Below are 17,411 nucleotides of genomic sequence, written 5' to 3'. Positions count from 1 at the left end.
TCTAACAAGACACCCGAAGTTCACAAACTTTCAAACAAATTCGACATTCTCCTCCTCTGCGAAACCTTCTTGAAGCCTGAAAAGCGCGTTAATTTCAATATACTTAAACAATTTAACATTATTAGATCAGATAGAACAACAAACAAAGGCGGTGGCCTTGCTTTTGCAATTCGCAAAAACTTAATTTTTTCAAAAATTGGATCTATTTTTACTCGCGAGGATGAACTTGAAACACTCGCTGTTTCAATTGATTCCTCCATAGGTAAACTTTTGATAGTATCGGTTTATAGAGTCCCCGGTAAATTAACTCCTCCTTCCTACTGGAAAAAATTTTTTAACTCTATTAAAAACTCGGGCTTCAAGACGGTTTTTATAGGGGGGGATTTTAACTGTCACAGCACTCTATGGGGTAGCTCCCATGTTTGTCCGAATGCACGCAACCTATGTGACGAATTGGATGTTACAGATTTTATCCTTCTAAACAATGGAACACCTACTTTAGTAGGCCGCCCACCAAATCCTGGCTCAGTCTTAGACCTCACCCTTGTCTCTTCCAATTTATTCACGTCCTCCTCTTGGAGCGTTCACAATGACACTTTAGGCAGTGATCATTTTCCCATATTCTCATCTTTAGGCATTACAATACCTATTTCCAAATTTACATCACATAAATATAATTTGAGAGGTATAGACTGGCCTCTCTTTTCTTCTGAACTCCATTCATCCATAGACTCAAATCTAAACACCCTCAATACAGATAGCCCTATTTCTGACTATGATCAGTTTGTACACCTTGTAGACACGACAATTAATACAATTTGCCCCCAACGCGTAACTTCACCTAACACAAGACAAAATTCCCCCTCTTCTAAAAAACCGTTTGTTCCTGCGCCTTGGTGGGACAACGATTGCGACGAAGCAATAAAAAACAGAAAATTAGCTTTAAAAAATTATAAAAAATGCTCAAACTACCCTAATTTTCTTACTTATAAAAAGGCTGAAGCTGTAGCTAAGCGTACTCTTAGCGAAGCCAGACGCCAATCTTTTAAAAAATTTTGCGATTCCTTAGACAGACACACACCTTTAACAAAGGTTTGGTCTGTTATTAAATCTTTTAAAAATCGATACACACAACCCTCCTCTTCTTCATGCTCGGCAGACAAGGAGACTGTGGATAAACTACACTCACTTATTGACGAACTTTATCCACCTACTGTCTTCCATGACGACTTTCCCGTTGATTTTGACAAAAATTCATTTTTAGAAGCCCCTTTTACTATTTTCGAATTGTCAAAAGCTATCCAATCATGTAAAACTAAATCATCCCCGGGTCTTGATAAAATAGATTACAATATTATCCAACATTTTCCAGACATAGCTTTATCAACTCTTTTATCAATTATCAACAGAATAATCTCAAATGGCGTTTTCCCTTCTTCTTGGAATAATTACCTTATTTTCTTCCTTCCAAAATCCTCACCAGGTAAATTTCGCCCAATTTCCCTAGCATCCTGCCTTTTCAAAATTTCTGAAAAATTAATATACAACAGACTTATCTGGCTTATCGAACGTAATAAGATCCTCAGTCCAAATCAATTTGGTTTCAGAAAAGGTAAATCCTGCACGGATAATCTTTCTCTGATCTCCACTGAGATTTGGACGGGTTTAGCACAACGCGAATTCACGGGTGCACTTTTTCTGGACATAAAGGGGGCTTTTCCTAGTGTGGTTCCAAACATTTTAATGAAAGATCTTAAAGAAATTGGTATTTCTGAGTCAATAGCTCGTTTTATATATAATTCAATTAAATGCAAGAATATGTTTGTCAAGATCAACGGCGAAGTTATAGGCCCGAGAACCAGTACGGTTGGCCTCACACAAGGTAGCATACTTAGTCCAATCAATTATTCAATTTACACCAGAAACCTCAACACCATCATTCCTGCAGACTGTGAACTGTACGAATTCGCGGATGACTTATCCGTCACTTGTCGCTCCCCTGACCTCAATCAAATTGTTACTTCTCTTCAAAATTGTCTTAACATAATTTCTGAATTTTTGGCCGATAAGGGTCTGGAAGTTTGCCCAGCTAAAACTAAATATATCATCTTTAGTAACAAAAAGATTAATTCAGAAGACCCTAATCTTTTTCTAACCTTAAACGAAATAGTTATTAAACCATCTCCCACAGTTAAATATCTTGGTGTATATTTTCATGAATCAGGTTCTTCCGATACTCACTTTAACTATCTATGTGACAAAGGAAGAAAGATTCTAAATGTATTAAAAGTTCTTAGAGGCACTTGGTGGGGAGCGGACCCACATCTGCTCCTCCGTATTTATGATTCATTACTTAGAAGTCCTATCGATTATGGTTCACAAGCTTCCAATTTTAAATCTCATAAAAATTTCTCCCGTTTAGAAAAAGTACGTAATCAAGCTCTGAGACTAGCCGTAGGCTATAGACAGAGCACTCCTATTAATGTAATGTTAGCTGAATGTTGTGAACCCCCTTTAAGATCAAGATTTAACTTCCTTGCTAAAAAATATCTGTACAGAGTCTTTTCAAATTCAACTCATCCATTAAATAATAAACTTCCAGAGCTTTCTCGCGTTACCAATGATTCAAATGTAAAATTTAACTACCCCCTTTTAATCGCATATGAGAAATCAAAAATTTACAGCCAATTAATTAGAAGTAAGGACCTTGACCCTTACTTTGAGTTCCTCTTTGAGGACCACTCATTTACTCCCCAGATTGTCCTTAACTGGGGTCACTCATTACAAAATTCATGTAATCCATCCATCGTATTTAAGGACTTAATTAACTTTAATTTCCCCAATCACACACTTTTCTTCACTGATGGCTCCAAATCTGATATGGACCACTTGGCAGGTTGCGCCTTTGTCTGCCCTTCTCTAAATTTAACTTCCAAATTTAAAATTTCAGATCACTCGTCAATTTTTTCATTAGAAGCATTTGCAATTTTATTTTGCCTAGATTATATAATCAATTCTCATCTCTCTAACACAGTTATTTTTTCAGACTCTCTTAGTGTCCTCAACAATTTAGCTTCAAAAAATACATACAAAATAAAATCTTACATAATATTTGCAATTAGAAATAGATTAAGAATACTCAACAACCTGAATCGTCCAACAACTCTTGTTTGGGTTCCAGGTCATTCAGGTATTGAAGGAAATGAAAAAGCGGACATTGCGGCCAAGGACGCAACTGCCAACCCAGATTTAGTTAACATAACTCTCCCTTTTTCTGACTTCTTTTGCCTCGCCAAAAAACAATTATTCGACAGTTGTAACTCTTTCTTTAAAGATGTAGGTAAAAACAAGGGTATTCATTATACCCAACTTTATTACAAACCGCGTAAAAAACCATGGTTTGCGAACTTTACAGCTCGCAGACTATGGATCGTTTCAATATGCCGCGCGAGAGCTAATCACTACAACCTGAACGCGAGTCTTGCTAGAAAGAATTACATCCAGTCGGGCGATTGCCCACACTGTCCTAATATAGAAGAAGATCTAGACCATATATTGTGGGCCTGTCCCAGATTCAATGCTCTTCGGGTGGACTTAATAAAATCTCTTTCGAGAGCTTTAAAATGTCCCCCTCCTTTTAGTTGCGTTCAATTTCTTACCAATCCCACCCCCAGGGTTGTTTCTCACATTTTTAGATTCTTAAAACGCGCTAAAATAAAAATCTAAATTAATTTAATTACTATTATTACTTATTTAATTATCTTTCATTTATTCTCTTTTTAAATTTCGCTCTCTCCTCCACCGTGTCTCATTACGGGTGCGCGGTGGTTCAACCGGGGACCCATCTTGGATCTCCGGTTGCACCTCCGCGCGCCCGGACGGCGACACCTTTTACTTCTGTTCACAGATGTTAAGCCTCATCCACTCACCAGGTCATGGCCGGATATACAGGCATAAAGCCAGTATAGTGCCAATCAAATTTAACTTAACTTAACTTAACCAAGCTTCGTGACCACGTCGTTTATTTCTGGTTTATTTCATTCATTTCATTGATCATTTTGTGATGAAAGTGAATGAATTATCTAATATTTTTCGTTACAAGCAATATATATTCAGGTATAATTTGAAATTTTTCAATTATTTAATTTATTTTTCAGATTTTGCACAAAAATATTGTCTTCTGATTAACATAACCTCAATATTTTTGGCGCAATTAGAAAATGATGATTGTTATTTGCAATTTACTATTGTCAATTATATCAATTGTTACTTTTATCTATAATCAAAATCATAAATGAAAAATTTGTTAATTGTGATATTTTCTGTAAACAGTTTTTATTTCAGCCAAAATTATGAGGTATACAGGAAGTTAGTTTTCTATATCCTGACATTCAACTTCGTTTTAGGAGTATATTTTTTCTTTTGTAAAAAAATACACTCTAGGTAGTAAAATCAAAATTTTATGAATAATAGTAGAAAAATGGTAAATTTTAATCTTATTTGACATAACCTGTAAATTTGTCCAAGTCTCAAAAATGGTTTTAATTCCATATTAATTTTTTTCTTCGATATAAATGAAAATTGTCTTTAGAAACTATGATATTATTAGGGAACAATTTTATCGGTTTAAAATTAAATATACAATCATAATTATATAACAAAAGCAGTAATTTTTGTAAAAAATTGTTTTATTTCATATACAAATTATAAAATACATTATTACATATAAATTATTTTTTAACAAAATGAATAATATTTATTCAGTTTTTTTCGTCTCACTCAAATACTCTCGTTTGTAGAAATTAAAAAATAACATAAAATTAAAAATAACATTTGGAATCATAGCTATTCCGGGGAATTTCGGAACTTTACACGACGGTTGTAAAGAAACCAGTGCATGGAAAATTAGAAGCACAAATTGAACCTGAAATAATAAAATTCCAATTAATTGGAACATAGTTTACAATATTATATAAAATTAATAAAAAGAATTAAAAATTGAGACTTACCATTTGTGCAATTGTTATATAGCGTTTGAATGGAAAAATCATTTTCTTAACGCCTTCTATATTGCTAAGAAGATAGTACGTGTACATTATCACATGAATCGAACAATTTAACGCTGGATAGAAAACAGCCATTCCCGAAGCGATGTATCGTGTTGAGAGCATTGCAATAGATACTGTTGTGATGTGATGGTACACGTGTAAAAATGAAACCTGATTATTTTTCTTTCGTAGTACAAAAACAATTGTTTCCGTTAGGTCAATAACTTTTAACATTGTCGCCACATAACATGCTTTGGCAAGCTGTAATTGTTTTTCACATGATTAAATTTAATCTATTGTTAATTACAAAAATATTTTGTAATTCATTTTCTTTTTTTTTCTTTATTTAAAAAAAGAATAATAGGGTTGTCACAGGTCAAGGAAATCAGGGAAAAGTCAGGGAAAGTAGAATTGGTAAGAGAATTAGGGAAAAGTCAGAGATTGTTATTAAAAGTACTATAAAAAATTAAATTTTTAGAATTCATAAGAACATTCTGAATTTTTGTGTCTTTTTTTTGCCTCATAAACTAGGAAATTACTACGAATTCTAATACACAACCTTTCTCTTGAAGAACTACCATAAAATTATTACGTTTACAATTTTCAGAAATAGATGAACTTCAAAAGGTTTTAGTTTGAAATTTTATAAAACTTCAATTTTGAATGAATTTAATTATAAATTTTAAAGAACTTAGATTTTAGAAAAAATTTAATAATTCAAATTCTTCTGAAATTAGTTAAATTTTTTAATGTATATTTAATTAATTATTAAAAATAATGGATTTATAGAAGAATTTTTATTAAAAACACTAAAAAAATTGAATTTTAGAGAAGTTACAAATGATTGCAGAAATTCAATTATTTTCCAAAGTAATAAAACTCTTCGCAAAAATTCAATTATGTTCAAAACTTTTTAATTAATCTTTTCAAAATTTCAATTATCTTTATAAATAATAAAATTCTTCGCCGAAATTCAATTATTTTCAAAAATTTTAATGAAATTCTTGCCAAAATTTCAATTATTTTCAAACATCCCTCAATTCAATGATTTTCAATATCTACTATTTTAATAAAATTTTCCAAAAGAATTCAATTATTTAAAAAAAAAATTTTGAAAAAATTCTACGCAAACATTTAATTATTTTCATAAATATTAAAAATCTTATAGGAATTCAATTACTTTTAAAATAATTTTAATATAATTTCACGAAAGGATTCAATTATTTTATAAAATTTTTAATACAATTTTTCGAAAGAATTCAATTAGTTCCTAAAATTTTGATAAAATTCTTCAATTATTTTGAAATTTTCTTCAATTATTCAATTATTTTCAATAAACTTTAAATAAAAATTTCTAAAAAATTCAATCATTCTCAAAAGTTTTGATATATTTCTTTGTAAATTTCAATTATTTTAAAAATTCTTAATTGAAATTATTAAAAAAAACTGAAATATTATCAAAAAATTCGAAGAAATTCTTCAAAAAAATTTAATTATTTATGAAAACTCTAATAAAATTGTTTATCAGAATTTCATTTTCTATTAATAATTTTCAACTTATTTTAAAACCTAAAAAGAAATTCTTCATAAAATTCAATTACTTTCAAAAATTTTAATAAAATCTTGGCAAGAATTAAATTATTTTTAATAATTTTAATAATCTTATTTGGAAGAATTCAATTATTTTCAACTATTTTTTAATAAATACTTCGCAAGAATTCAATGATTTTCAAAAATTTAAATAAAATTTATGACAAAATTTCGATTATTTTCTAAAATTTTTCAAAAAAATTAAATAAATTATTTAAAAAATTTTTAAATAAAATTCTACGCAAACATTTCAATTCATAAATAAATTGATAAATAAATAAATTCATAAACATTCAATTATTTTCATAAATTATAAAATTCATTTTAGGAATTGAATTATTGTCATAAATAATAAGACTCATCGCAGAATTTCAAGTATTTTTAATACAATTTTAATCAAATTCCTCGAAAAATGTAATTATTTAAAAAAAATTTATTAAAATTCGTCAAAAGAATTCAATTATTAAAAAATTTGTTTATTTCTTGTTGAGAATTCAATATTAATAAACATTTAATTTATTCAATAAATTATTTGTTTTTGTATTTAAATAATTGAATTCTCGTAGAATTTTCTAATAAAAAATTAATTTAAAAATGAATTTTAGTTAAAATTGTAGATAATAATTGAAAATTAAAAGCATTGAATGATGAAAATAATTTTGAAGAAGTTACAGTAACAATATTCTTATAATATATAATAATGATTTTATCACTCGGTTAACTTTAATTATTATAACACATGAAGAAATCGATCATTCCGAGTCGAAGACTCGGAGTGATCGATATCTGCATGTTCTATAATAATAATTATATTCTTATAAGTTGTTGAATTTCAAAAAGATTGAAATTTGAAATTTTTGAAAATCTTATTTCCTGTGGAAAATTAATAATTATTAAATATTTATTTAAAAAAGAAGTTATTGGTGTTTTGGAATAATTTTACAATTAAAGAAATTCGTAATTAAATGTAATAGAACATTTTTTTGAGTATCTAATAATTTTTAGAGTGAATCAGAATATTCTTTAGGGTCAGAGAGAAAGTCAAAATTTTGTCTGGAAATCAGGGAAAAGTCAGGGAGAAACAAAATTAAATTTTTGCTGCAACCCTGAATAAATCAATAGTAATTATTATAACTTATTTATATAATTTATATCCCAAACTTACCCTGACAGCATCAGGATTCATGGAATAATCTCCTTCATCACAACGTAAAGCAGTTGCGTCAGGATGAACAACCAAAATTTCTCTTATTATATAAGCATTTGCTATAATTTGAAATATATTGTAGAATCTGATAAATGTTTTTAATTCAAATGCTGCCCTATTTTTCATGAGACGAGGTCCCAAATGAAATATAAATATTATATAACTGAGTAATATTATTGCAATCGGCCATGGACTGCCCATTAAAAACCAATTTGTTACTCTTGGATCTAAAATTTAACAGGAATTATCAACATTAGAATTATTTCGATTCAATCACTTTTGCGCTTTAAGTGCAAAAAAAATAAAAATTTGAAACTAATAATAATAATAATATAAATATATAAATTTTGTATAAAATAAATTTATAAATATAACTAATATTTTCATCTTTTTGTGATAAAAGAAATAAATTATAATTTTTTTTCTATGATAAAAGGAATAAAATAAGATTTTTCTTCTATTTTATAAATCATTTGAAAAGTATTCGCTGACGTAGACAGTTTACTGTAATCGAGAAGAAGTTTAATTAATTCGATAATAGATCCGTTATTTTTTTTTCTATCTAGATTGAAAAACATGAAATTAAAGATAATTTTTGTTCTTTTTCCTTATAGTATAGTATGACATCATTAAGGATTTGAAAAACGTATTATTCCGTCCCTGTGTTTCTTTAAAGTTAAATTGCAGCATCACACATTTTTTGCATTATACGATTATTCAGCTAGATATACTTTTAAATGCAGATGGAATTATTTTCTCACATTCTACCTTTCTTGAAAAAATTCTCTTATTTTGTTAAATTAATTTTAACGGAATAATAAAATTTTTTTTAATAGAAAAAAAACTTATTAACAATTTTTAAAAACAATTGTCTCTTTAACATCTATTAAATTTAAATAATCGTTAAAAATAAGAAGAGCAGGAAAAATTGTTTTCAAGTAAAACAAATTTGAATATAGGAAAAAATTTGACACTTTTTGTAAAATGTTTATTTAAAAAATTATTATTAAATCAACTTACCTGCTTGCTCGTAATAATAGTGATTATATATATCCGTTAAATTCATTGTTTTTTCAGTGTAACTATTAACTATGATTAAATTACTTTCTTTTTTCTTATAGAGACCGTTCCTACGATTAACCCGCGTGAAGTTTTGAATCTGACTGATCTAAGTCTTTCGTTCTTAAACTTTTTAATTAGATGCTTAAAATATTTGGAAATCTCATTCATACGAAATGAAGTAGTAATTCGTTTTATAATACAAAGGAATTTCTTTTTAAGCTTCACTCTACCTCCGATACATGGAGGTGGTTTCATTAAACATGAACTTCTTGACCCATGCTTTAAAAGTTTTTATAGTATCAAGTCACTGGCTCCTCAATTCCTATTGAATAAAAGAAAGTTTTTTTCTTTATTTTTATATTATTCTACACATTATCATAATATAATGATGTAATGTACTTAATTATATATTTATCTTTTAAAAATTTATTCGATAGTTTGGAATTCAAATGGTAAATGAAAATACGTTTCCAATATGAATAATTTATTTTATTTTATTTATTTGAGTAACTTTTATATGATATTCATTATATATGTATATATTATTTATGAGCAAAGAAATTTACCATTAAATTATAAATATTTGTAGAAAATTCAAAGAAAATCTTATTTCTATTTTCAACTATAAAATTACTAATTTCTATCACAAAAAATTATTTTTATTTATAATAAGGAAAGAATTGTTGATAAATAAATAAATGAATTTGAAAATTTTGACAATATGAAAAAATTATTAAATTGGCTCTACTGTTATTTAAGAAATTTTTGAAAGAAAAACTTGACAAATGGTAGATTTCTATATTATATACTTATTTACACGAAATATTTACAGTGAGCGTAAATTTAATGCTAAAATATCGCAGAAACTTGAAAGATTTCATATTCATCCAGAGAAATATCTTTTTTTTACAATTAATTTTAGTTTCGATGTTAAATGATTTATATTTTCTTAATTTTAATAATGTTTTATGTAAAAAAAAACTTTATGTGTAAAATGGAGCAACTATTTTATTTCTTAAACTATTTGTTTTAAATGGCTTTCCAAGAGCAAACTGCACGTTGATCGTCAGGAGCTTTTCCAAAAGGCTTGGTTCCATCTGGTGCCATGTATTGATTAACTTGGTAGTCCAAAAGTACATCATAATTATAAATATCGGTACCGAGTTGCTGAAAATAACATAAAGAAATTAAATTTATTTTTTCAATTTTATTTCTTCATTGAATTGAATCTACTGAAAAAATTACTTATAATTTATTATTTATTATTTTTTAATTAAGATTTTTATGTTAATTATTATTTTATTATATATAATAATTATTAATTATTTTAACAAACAATGAAACTGATAATTTATTATTTGTAACTTATTTAAATCTCTTTTTTCAGGTGAATTAATCAGAATGTATACGATGATTAACAAATATTTGAGGAACTAAAGTAAGAACAAAAGGAAAAAAGGAGAATATTTCGAAAAGGAAGTCATGTATCTCTATTCATCCTTCTCAAATATTAATAAGGTACCTAAATGTTATTTTACTAGTATTAATTGCCTTCTTTTCATTTATATTTAATTTCAAAAACCTTTTTCTCGAAGAATTTGTCTTTAATAATTTATATAATAAACAGAGTCATTTGTTAGGGTTCTGTTTACAATGTGAAAAAAAACTGCTATTTTATGTCCCTAAAGTTTTGAACGCTCAAATGAACTTCGATATTTTTGTTAATACTTTTAATTTATTAAAAATGAGGATTTCTTGTTTAATAAATAATGGTAATTATTAACGTTTTTGAGAAAGAATTCAAAAAATGTATAAATGTATTATTAATATATTTTTTGATTACAATAATTAAATTCATTCATGGGCTGTTAAAGGCATAACAAAATATTTCACAATTTGAAAAAAAATTATTCAAATTTTTCCTAAATTATAAAGTTAATAAATTTAACTTAAAAGTTAATTAATTAAGTTACATTAAACTTGAAAGTTAATTTTAATTAGCGACTTTTTTGTAATTTTTACGTCTATTTTAAAAAAGGGACTATATAACTATAGTCAAATCTTTCAAAAATTATTTTTGAATAATTTTTTAAGTTGTAATTAAATTTTGGAAATATATAATTCAAAAGTTTTTACATAATAAAAATTTTTTAAAATCTTATTGAAAGTAATTAATTTTTTTCAAGTAATTCATTAGAATTTTTATATATCAAATTTTAAAAAATGTTAATTGCAAATTTCGGCCATAATTTAATTCTAAAAAATTTTAATGAAAAATCTTTAAATAAAAATTCATGAAACTTATCGTCAAAAAATTATAATAAAATATTTTTAAAACATGTAATTTTTAGAATTTTTATATTATAATATCTTAAAATTCAATTATTTTCAAAAAAAGTAAACTGACATTTTAAAAAATTCATTCTTTAGACTTAACGTTAAAATTTTGAAAAAGTCATGTATGTATTCATCCATATACAATTAAAATTCTTAAAAAAAGTTGTTTATTTTTTAATATTCTTAACAAATTTTTTTGATAAATTCAATTATTTTCAAAAAATTTTCCTTAATTTCAATTATTTGTAAAATTTTATACTATATATAACTATAATTGAAAATTTATTATATATAAATTGAATAATCTATTATATTTCAAAAATTATTTAAAAATATTTTTAACAAGCAATTTTTAGGAATTTTTTTATTCTCTACAAATTTAATTTTTTATTTGAGTTCTATATTTCTTTTGAAAATCAATTATTTTCAATATTTTCAAAAAAACTTTCAATACAATTTTTGTATCTAAATATTTGAATTCTCGAACTTTCATAAAATTATTAAAAGTAATTGATTTAGAGAAGAAGTTTAGTTAAAAATTGTAGAAAATTATTGAATCTTGTAAGAGTTACATAGTTGTAATTTTTAGAAATAATAAAAGTTTAGAAATTGAAATTTAAAAAATTGTGATTCCTGCGGAAAAATAAATAACAAGGATTTAAATGTTTATTTAACAAAATTATTGAAGTTTTAAATAATTGAATTTAGAAATAAGTGAAAGGTCAGGGAAATACAAACTAAAATTTGAGGGGCTGATAATAAAAATGGTATAAAATAACATCGGGAGCAAAGGTGGGATAAGTGACTTGGGAGCAAAAACGGGTTAAAATGATTGTGTAATTTATGGATAAATTAATTATAATTAATGATTAGAAAATATTTAAAATTGTAAAGAAAGACTTGTTTTCTTATAATTAATATTTTTCAAATCATTAGTACGTTTTTTTTTGCTCCCAAGTCACTTATCCCACTTTTACTCCCGTTGTTATTTTAAAACTCTTTTATTATCTCATTTTTGTGCCAATTCTGAATTAAATGAACGATTTTTTCTATTTTTGTTGTATTTTTAATCGAGTAAGCGACTTTTTTTGCGCCTTAATGTCGATTTGAGGCTTGAATTTTGAAATTGGCAAATTTCTTCCTAAATTGTAATTTTAATAAATTTTGGTTAAATAATAATTAATTAAAGTAAATTTTGAAAATTAATTTTCAATTAGCATATGTAAAAGTAATTTTAATTTTTGTTTCATTACCTGCGTGAGTGGACTAGTGTTAGTGGTGAAAATTCCCGCAAAACCTTTTCGCCTCGCTACAATTAAACATTGATGTTCCATTTCTTTCATTAACAAGACATTTTCCGCTGCACTAACATCTTGATCTGTTGCCATCATAAAACTGTGCAATATTTTCCCAAGGCCTTTTGGCAATCTTGTGTCTCTAATTGGTCCCTCTAAATATTCCAAAAATTCAAAAATCACCGTCAATTTTGATTCAATTATAACTTCCGGTTCATCCAGTGCATCAAAATTAAGTGCAACACTCAAAATTTTATCATTTTCCTTAGATCTTATCACAAAGCTAAAATTCTTCTCAACCAATGGTTTCCAAATTTTTTTCATTAACTCTGAATAATCACTTCTCAATATATCTGATAGAATCCATTGTTCCAGGTCGGCTTTCGAGTAGAAACTTTCGGTGATCATTCTGGAAAGGAAGAAAACATTTTTTCCATTAATTTGTTGTTTGGCTGAGGGAAAAAATAGGAATTTTTGAAATAGTGATAAATAGTGAAAAACTTACTCTATCACATCGTTTTGGTGTGAATCGTTCAACATTTCGGTGTAATAATTTTTATTCGAATTTATGTCTTCGTCTGAATTTAAATCCGAACTGAGTTTCATTCGGTGTAAAATTTCAGCCATTGTTTTAGCTGTGATAAAATCGGTTATGCTAATTTCATATCCTTGATCTTTTAGTTTTGTCACTGTGTAAATTGAATTCAGAGAATTTCCACCTAAATGGTAAAAATTCGAGTCAATTGTTATTGCATGTCGAGTACTATGTCCAATTACCGATGCAACTGTTGGAAATAGAACTTCGGCTTTTGCCATATCTTCTTCTGGCACTCCGGAATAATCACAATCAATAGTTGCATGATTGTCTGAAAATGAAGGGTATGCAATTTAAAATATCAATATTTCCAATATTCATCAATCAATATCTAAATTAAAATATTCGATTTTGAATTTTACTTTTTAATTTAAGGACGTTCATCTAAAGAAATGCAGACCTCCAAAAACATATAATCAATTAACTTTGGAAAATTAAAAATTTTATTATTAATATCTAGTATTTACTGGAAGAACAAATATCAATTTTCAAGAAAAACATTTAAAATCTAGAAAATTTCTTTACTTATACAATTTGCATATATGATCAAAATTTTCTGTCATATCGCTTCTATAGAATTTTTAAAAAATGAATCGATTTTAATTTAGTATCGCTTATTCTCTTCAGAAAATGATTCCCTACAAATTAACCGCACGTATTTTTTAACAAGCACGCCGTTTTGAACATATGCTTATTTGTTTAAAAAATGAAAATTTTCTTTTAAACAAATAAGAATTTAATTCTTGAAAAACTATCAAAAAACTATTACTTATCTATAAATTATTTAATAAATAATTTTACTTAAAAATTTCAAAAATAATTGAATTTAATATTATAAGAGTTGAATTTACAATTTAAAGAAGTTCTTCCAAAAAAAATTTAATTATTTACGAAAACTCTAATAAAATTGTTTAAAAGAATTTAATTTTCTATTAATAATAATTTTAATAAAATCTATATATTAATAATCGTTGTAATTTCAGTAATCTGTTCGCAGTTTGAAGTTAGTTGTTGTTTGCTTTTTTGTTTCCTAACTTTTTTAAAAAAAAGTTTTTAAATATTTTCAATTTAAAAATTAATGTATTGAAAATCAATGAGTTCTTGCAAAGAATTTTATCAAAAAATTTGAAAATAATTTAAATCTTTCGAAAAATTTTATCAAAAAATTTGAGAATAATTGAATTTCTTTAAAGAATTTTAGTAAAATCTTTGAAAATCGTAATTAAATTCTTCTGAAGACTTTCTTTGAATATTTTTAAAATAATGGAGTTTTTTAAATAATTTTAATTGAAAATTTTTAGAATAATTGAATTAAACAAAGAATTTTTTTCAACTTTTGAAAATAATCGTGTCTGTTAATAACTATAATTAAAAATATTTGATTATTGAAGTTTATTAAAATTGTATTAAAAATAATTGAATTCCTGAGAAGAATTTTATTATTTATAAAAAATAATTTAATTCTGGCTATGAATTTTACTACCCGTGTGGAAAAAGCCACGCTCGAGCCCCACAGCTCCGAGGCCCCCGTTGGGGGCCCTCGTGGAATATCCATGAGGAGAAATCCACGAGGGCACCAGCAGGGGCCCCGTTCTTTGCCCTTACGGTTGCCCTGCTCAAAAATTTATCTAAGTTTAAAAAAAAAATTTTTTTATTAAGAAACTTTAGTTCAGATTGCATTAAATTACATTTCAAAGCACCTGAAATAAACATTAAGTGACATTTTTCCAGAAATCCTATCACAAAGCACCAGCAGGGCCCCTGCTCTTAGCCATTATGAATGCCCTGCTCAACAATTTTTCTAAGTCCAAACAAAAAATTTTTTTTACAACAAAACATTATTGTTTACAATTATTTTAAACAATGAAAAACACGTTTTTCATAAATATTTAATGTTACTTTTTTTGAAAATATTGAACTTATCTAAGGGCAAATCCTTGAGGGCCCACGCGAGGGGCCCTCATGGATCGCCCACATCATTGACTAGCAAAAATTTCTAAGTCCAAACAAAAAATATTTTTTTACATAACAAAAATTAATGTTTATAATGATTTTAAACAATGAAAAACACGTTTTTAACACAAATGTTTTGACATTTTTTTTTTTTTTTGAAATGATAAAAATATTAATTTATGAATATTTATGGTCTATTATTATATTATTAATATTGTTATTATTATTATTAAATTATTTAATTATTTGTCATGGTGTATTAGTCTCAATAAATAATTTATTGAATTATCAAAAGCAAGTCAGTAAGTCACCTACAATAAAGCAATAATTTTCAAGTAGGTCCCGTAGCATAGTGGTAAGAGTGTTGTCTATCCGATATTGTATCATGTCTTGAGACACTCACGGGATAGAGTCGTCAAATTTAACTCGGATGATTTGCTGGCGGAACCGGAAATCAAACTGCGCTTCTCCCAAGAAATGCAAAATAAAGATAGAATCAAAAACTATAGAATAAACAAACATAAATATTGGTGGCTAAAAAGCGCCCCGTTTTAATTGGTTGGGTAAGGGATGCACATTCCTTAAGCTTGTTAATTTTTACAAAAATAAATATATATGAATTGTATAAATGTTAAAAATTGCTAAAAACATAAAGTCCTGCATAGAAATATGTAAAAGAAATATGTATGTGTATATTTTATTATTTACATTTTAATATAAAAAAAAATAGTTAACGTTAACTAAAATAAAGAAAAAGAACAAAAATAATTATATATATTTTCACTTTAACTCTGTTTTCTTTTCTCTCTCTTTTTAAACCAACCCTAATAATGTACACCGTAGAATTCCCCTTTATCAACAGATAAAAATCAAATAAAGAAAAAAATTCAGTTTTTATCATTTTTTTTTAAATTTTTCTGAATTACAATTGTATTTATAAAAATAATCTTAAAACAATAGGTTATAAAGAACGAATGTGATGTATGAGTAATGAGAGATTAATAAACGATAAAATTCGACGAGATGGCCATGTTAGCCCGCATCGATATCTAATATAAAAAAAAAAATATATATTTACACGATTTTTGTTCATTTGTTGTCGTTTGTTGTACTATATATATATGCATTGTTTAAATAAATGATCTTAAAAAAAAAAAAAAAAAAAGAGTGTTGTCTAGTAGTTAGTAGGTCGTAGGCTCAATTCCCGCGTGCGTCAGATTTTTTTTTTTTTTTTTTGGTCACGATTTAATTAAAAAAAGTTAAAATGGATATTAAAATTGTTAAATAAGAATGTTATTTATGAATAATTGGACTAATTTGTTATTAATAAATAATTAATTTATTAATTTAATTGAAAATAAAGTTGAGGGCATTTTATGAAATCCACGAGGGCACCGCGTGGAAAATCCATATGGAATCCATGAGGATTTTCCTCGAGGGCACCCATGAGGGAAAGCATGTCACGCCTTCGAGGGCTCCACGTGGATTGCCATTACGGATTCCACATGGCAAGAGGGCAATCCACGAGGGCCCCGCCGGGGGCCCTCACCATTTTTCTGCACGGGTACTTATAAAAATAATTAAATTGTTTCGAAGGATTTATTAAAATTTTAGAAAATAATTGAATTCTTTCGTGAAATTTTATTAAAATTTTGTTGAAAATAGTTGAATTTTTTTTGCAAAAATTTACTATTTATAAAAATAATTGAATTTTTCCGAAAAATGTTATTATTTATATGAAAATAATTGAATTCTTGCTTAATAATGAAATTGAGGGGCTGGATTGTGAATTCCTTTTTCTTGAAAATTAATATTTTTGTTTTTCTAAAAAATACTGTTAATAATATTTTCACTATTATTAGTTATACAATAATATAATAATACTATTGCTATTAATAATAATATTTTAATTATTTAAATATTAATTAATAATTTTTTGAGGTCTGCATTCTCTTGGATGAACCACCTTAAGTGGTTGGAAATAAAAAAATTACCGTTATGAGATGATAGTTCGAATTCTTTTAAGAGAGTTTGCCTATCTGTTTTTCCATTAGTCAACAATGGTATAGAGTCGACGATGATAACTTGCGGAACCATGTAAGGAGCCAGAAGTGTTTGCATAAAAGATTCGATTTGTTGACTAGAAATATTATTTTCCTTTACAGTTACAAATGCTACCAGTGCCTGAAAATAGAAATTTCTTTTGTCATCTTTTTAAGAATCTTTATTTACTCAAAAAGTTCTTCGAAGTGTATTTCCAAAGTATTTTATCAGTTTCAGCAGAAATAACTCTCTTACTTTTTACTTCTTTAGTAATCCAAGAA

The 17,411-nt window shown here is 26.4% G+C and overlaps 2 protein-coding genes across 4 annotated transcripts in view; both read right to left on the bottom strand.

Moving 5' to 3' along the window:
- Positions 1-4,670: 4,670 nt before the first annotated feature.
- LOC122504078 (elongation of very long chain fatty acids protein 4-like) lies at positions 4,671-9,188 on the bottom strand. Its single transcript, XM_043614979.1, has 4 exons — positions 8,866-9,188; positions 7,804-8,072; positions 5,010-5,309; positions 4,671-4,924 (listed from the first exon to the last, which is right to left on the bottom strand). The coding sequence occupies exons 1-4, from the start codon at positions 8,909-8,911 to the stop codon at positions 4,757-4,759; spliced, it is 783 nt and encodes a 260-aa protein (XP_043470914.1). The 5' UTR covers positions 8,912-9,188; the 3' UTR covers positions 4,671-4,756.
- A 432-nt stretch (positions 9,189-9,620) lies between these two features.
- Positions 9,621-17,411, bottom strand: part of LOC122504027 (tyrocidine synthase 3) — a 32,663-nt gene continuing 24,872 nt past the window's right edge. For all 3 annotated transcript variants that reach the window (XM_043614870.1, XM_043614892.1, XM_043614881.1), the window contains exons 10-13: positions 17,082-17,271; positions 13,045-13,405; positions 12,498-12,948; positions 9,621-10,074 (exon numbers count right to left, since the gene is read on the bottom strand). In XM_043614870.1, coding sequence (XP_043470805.1) covers positions 9,937-10,074; positions 12,498-12,948; positions 13,045-13,405; positions 17,082-17,271 — 1,140 coding nt within the window. In that variant the 3' untranslated portion in view covers positions 9,621-9,936. The remainder of the gene's footprint in view (positions 10,075-12,497; positions 12,949-13,044; positions 13,406-17,081; positions 17,272-17,411) is intronic.

This window comes from Leptopilina heterotoma, unplaced genomic scaffold (genome assembly GCF_015476425.1).
Source record: "Leptopilina heterotoma isolate Lh14 unplaced genomic scaffold, ASM1547642v1 Lhet_11, whole genome shotgun sequence".
Lineage (NCBI taxonomy): Eukaryota > Metazoa > Arthropoda > Insecta > Hymenoptera > Figitidae > Leptopilina > Leptopilina heterotoma.
Note: the sequence above shows the minus strand (reverse complement) of the source record. Positions and strands in the feature narration are given on the sequence as shown.